The following is a 4,694-nucleotide window of genomic DNA, read 5'->3' on the forward strand; positions in this document are numbered from 1 at the left end:
AGCTTAAACAAAATTAGGTTAAACTTCATTAAATTTTACAGTAATTGTACTGAACTTTTCTTTTTATTTATTTATTTATTTATTTATTTATTTATTTATTTTGCTTTTTGAGACTTCATTTATTTAGATGCAGCATCTTTATCAACTCCCTGTTACAGTAGTTGCCTGGCAACGGTATCAAAGCAGGTACCACTTGAAGCCACGAGTCCAGCATGTGCAATCCCGATCACTTCTGTRCTTTTGCATGCATTAGACAAGATATAATGTTTTAATTAGTGAGTTTTAGAGGTGCTCACAGACAGAGCCAGGGCTCGTACCTTGCTAGGCTCTGCTGCTGACACCAGCTGAATATTAAGCTAACAGTGGTGAGAAAAGTTTATAYGACTACTTTTGACCTAATTTCAAGGCAAGAAAGTTACAATACTGATCCATTTTACTAAACAGAAAGCAAGTAGCAACTTATATTTACTAAATAAGCTATATTTTCACTTCATATCTGTGTTACAACTCAAAAGAAGCAACATGGCTAATCATAACAAAAGTGCTGCCATCTCTCAGTAACAAGTTTGTTGCCTTACACCAATTATAAATTGTGTCATACTTCCTGCTTGTTGAATATGTGAGCTGTTCTGGCAAAATAAAAGTAAAACATTATTTTGGCCATAATTAAGATTTGTGTAAAAAATGAAAAAAAGAGTTCACAAGGACACCACTAGCAATCCCCATAACTAAAATAGAATTTAATCTTCCTAATCCAACATTAAATCAAAGTTTTGTAACAGATGTGTCTTTGGAATTAATCTTGGCCTTATCATTTCCTTACAAATTGAAAGTTTTTCTCTGTCAGCTGCGGTAAAGCTGGGAAATCCCTTCATATAAGGTTTGGCAACTTTGTTAAGCTTGGAGATAAATATACAGCCGGAATTCCTGATGATCAGTCAAGACCAATAAAAACTGAGTTTTCAAACCACTCTTGTAAACAAAACTAGTTTGTTGCCAGGACATGTGATACTTTGCCAAATTTCAACAAATGACATACCATTTTGAAGATTTTGAGATGGAAAATTTTAAAAATATTAACGTAATATTGAAAAATACCTGAGTGTGACTCATTTAGCCAGACATATATGAAGGAGTTTTTTTTTTTTGTGTTGGAAGACATTCTCTTACATTTGACCATAACCATGTAGACATCAATGGTGCAAATGGGCGGCTGGGGCAGGCGCTCCCCTTTCTCCAGGATGTCTGGGATTTCTCGCGTGGGGATACCGTCGTACGGTTTGCCGCCAAACGTCATCAGCTCCCATATAGTCACTCCTAAGGAAAGGAGAAGAAATAATCAAGGATGGGTAAAGAAGATGCCTGAAGTGAGACAGAAAAAAGAAAGGAAAYGGGATTTCAGGCCATTGACACGGAGTACATTTGATGCCCACCGTAGCTCCACACGTCACTCTGATGAGTGAACTTCCTGTAGTGAATGCACTCCAGAGCCATCCACTTAATGGGCATCTAAGGAGACACATATTTAAAGTGTTAGCACATTTATGATTATTTTTTTCCCACTTAAATAGCAGGACATTTATTATTTGAAAACTGACATAGTTCAAGGGTGTCCTTACATAGAAGTTTTAGTGATTGGTCATTTAAGTTTTTAGGTTAAGTTTTTTGATCTTAGGCACTTTTAACCATGGAGTGTTTATTTTAGAGTGTGGTGATTTCACTAAGTATTGAGCCTTTTCCTATTTACATTATATTTCCACTCATTATACAGTTTATACATTAAAAGAAACAGGTTTTTGTCTTGTTTCACCCTGTGTAACTCTCGGTGCCACAAAACTCTCAAACTCTCCCAGATCGCGGTGTGCACACATCCAAGCTGTTACTGACTTTCATTGTATCTGAGCTCAGACTTTTTCTTTTTTTTCCTCAAATTGGAAATTATGTTTTTTTTTTAACTTACATCTCTTACAAAACACAAACAAACGAAACAAAACAAAAACTGACATGTTTGACAACCAGATGCTTTTGACGGGGTGTCTTCAATGTGACTTACAGTTTTCACACAGTTTGTTTTGGGGATTATTATTCATTTGGTGTCTGTCTGTTCCCTTAAGTTTAGTTTCAGGAAATGAGAAAGTCAGGTGTGGTGGTTACCATGTCGACCCTAATGAATCACTGGCAGCAACTTTAACATTTCTTTTGTGGCAGTTGTGGCAGGACAAGCCTTTGCCTTTTGTGTGGGTACACATGGTACATGTTTAACTGGTTAAACTTAGGCTAACTCTTGTTCCAAGTGCATTCCTGCCAAACATCCCGATTTGGGCGGAACAGTCCTGGGTTTTGCCTCTCCTGTCCAGTGTCCTGCAAGAGGGTGTGCAGGACACTCAAATGTCTTGCATTTGACAAGTGCTGACTTGTCCTATCTGTTTGTGCACTTCCAAGTTGTGTCTGTGTGGGAGGAGAGATATGGAGGGGTTGCTTCTTGGGCTTTTAATTGTGTTTTATAAATAGAACACAGTCTTTTGTCTTCTGTAGTACAACAAATTCAGAATCAGTGTTCAGCATCACACAACCTCCACCACCTGACACATTTGGATTTTGGTTCTTTTCACATTTTATTCAGTTTTTACCTCAAAACAGACATTTGTTCAGCTTAGATCATGACCAAAGTGTATCCTAAATTACTATTGAGTTTTAAAGAAGAAAGATGATTTAAGTTTGAATTTTGGTAATTATTTAGTTAGTTTCTTTCTTTCTCCTCTATATTACTGAAGCTTCACGGCTGACCGTAAAATAAATCAAATGTAATGAGAAGTTTTAAAGACACGACACGTAATTTGTCCCATTTTATCTAAACAGCCTTGTAAGTTTGGGGCAGAGTGGGTATAAAACAGTGATAGCTGGTTTCTTGACATTTCTGTCAAGGACATCCTAATTGCATTTCGATTCCAATATTGATGCAAGTTTTTTTTTTAACTGTACACTGTTCAAGGCAATTATGTCAGTTTTGCATATGAATGCACAAGCGAGTGTCGGTCACCTACAGCACAACTTGGCCACTCCTTTCTGTCCGACAGCCCGGGTCTCTTTGGGGAAATGAACAGGGAGAGAGAAAACGATACGTTTCAGGTTGGAAATGTGTTACGGCACCTCCGCTTTCAACTCTGTTGATTTATCTCCCACGGCGTGTCAATTTTTACTGAATACACGTAGATGCACCGACAACGGCTCCCGTTTATCAAGGCATCAGTGAATACCAACATGGAGTCAATCACTCAGACGGCTGCTTCAGACTCGTCTGGGTTATGAAAATGCTTCTCCCCCCTGCTCTACCTTCCCTCTTCACCATTCACCCCCTTCGTCTGAGATAACAGCCTCGACTCGAGATGCAGCGGCTACCTTTGGGCCTCCAGCTGAATAGATGTGGCAATGAACAAGCCAATTTAATAAAGGGAGTTGATCAGAACAATTTGCATAGCAAGTCTCAAGCGGGGAACAGCAAAAGGGGCTTCTGATTAATGGAGTCCCCGAACACAACAAGCCAACTGGAATTCTGGCTGCGTTATATATTTGGATGAATTGCTTTGAAATTGTWTCACTAAAAACAAAAGTTTACCAGAGATTGTTTAGCCAAAAGAACCTTACAGCTGCGACTCCCTGATAGGAGGAAATGAAATATGTTTTGTTATGTTTGACTTTAAAGTTTTTTTTTTATTACCTCAGTTTATTTTAAAGCAGCATGCTAAAATTATGTTACTATTAGTGGCTACATTTTACTTATGGTGTTTAGCTAACACATTTAGCTTTGACTTCTTTAAAGCTTTTTTATTTTTAGCTTTTTGAACTTTGTCTTGTTTGTGTCATGTGAACTTGTTTACTAGTACTTTAAACAAAAACTGAGCTCACTTTGTTTTTTTCCAAAGACAATAAATTAAGAACTTTTAATAATTTTCCTCTTCCTCTTGTTCTGGTTTTTAAATTTTACCAACATTTGGCCTTCTTACAGATTGTTATCCTTCTTTGCACGCTTTGATCACAAAATAATAAAGCTGTGATCTGAAATTACAAAGCGGATTCCAAAAAAGTTGGGACACTGAACACATTGTGAATAAAAACTGAATGCAATGATGTGGAGGTGCCAACATCTAACATTTTATTCAGAATAGAGCAAAAATCACAGATCAAAAGTTTAAACTGAGAGAACATATCATTTTAAGGGAAAAATATGTTGTTTCAAATTTTCATGGTGTCAACAAATCCCAAAAAMGTTGGGACAAGGCCATTTTTTGCCACTGTGTGGCATCCCCCCTTCTTCTTACAACACTCAACAGACGTCTGGAGACAGAGGAGACCAGTTTCTCAAGTTTAGAAATAGGAATGCTCTCCCATTTATGTCTCATACAGGCCTCTAACTGTTCAATCGTCTTGGGCTTTCTTTGTCGTACCTTCCTCTTTATGATGCACTAAATGTTCTCTAYAGGTGAAAGATCTGGGGTCGGATTTATAAAACTGGCGTACGCACAATTTGAGCCCAGAAACTTGCGTACGCCACTTTTTACGCCAAGGTTGTGATTTATAAAATCCAAACTTGACGTGAAAATGTGCGGTGCCTCAGCCAGCTCTGACCCATGCGTACGCTCATTTTGGAGACGGGAAGCTGCGAAGAGAGGAATTAGAGCCACACTGTGTAATGA

At 37.9% G+C, this 4,694-nt stretch overlaps 1 protein-coding gene across 5 annotated transcripts in view; it reads right to left on the reverse strand.

Moving 5' to 3' along the window:
• LOC106525812 (receptor tyrosine-protein kinase erbB-4) overlaps positions 1–4,694 on the reverse strand; it is a 513,565-nt gene that overhangs the window by 10,101 nt on the left and 498,770 nt on the right. For all 5 annotated transcript variants that reach the window (XM_014020153.1, XM_014020151.1, XM_014020152.1 and 2 more), the window contains 2 exons: positions 1,434–1,509; positions 1,171–1,317 (listed from right to left, as the gene is read on the reverse strand). In XM_014020153.1, coding sequence (XP_013875607.1) covers positions 1,171–1,317; positions 1,434–1,509 — 223 coding nt within the window. The remainder of the gene's footprint in view (positions 1–1,170; positions 1,318–1,433; positions 1,510–4,694) is intronic.

This window comes from Austrofundulus limnaeus, unplaced genomic scaffold (assembly GCF_001266775.1).
Source record: "Austrofundulus limnaeus strain Quisiro unplaced genomic scaffold, Austrofundulus_limnaeus-1.0 Scaffold242, whole genome shotgun sequence".
NCBI lineage: Eukaryota > Metazoa > Chordata > Actinopteri > Cyprinodontiformes > Rivulidae > Austrofundulus > Austrofundulus limnaeus.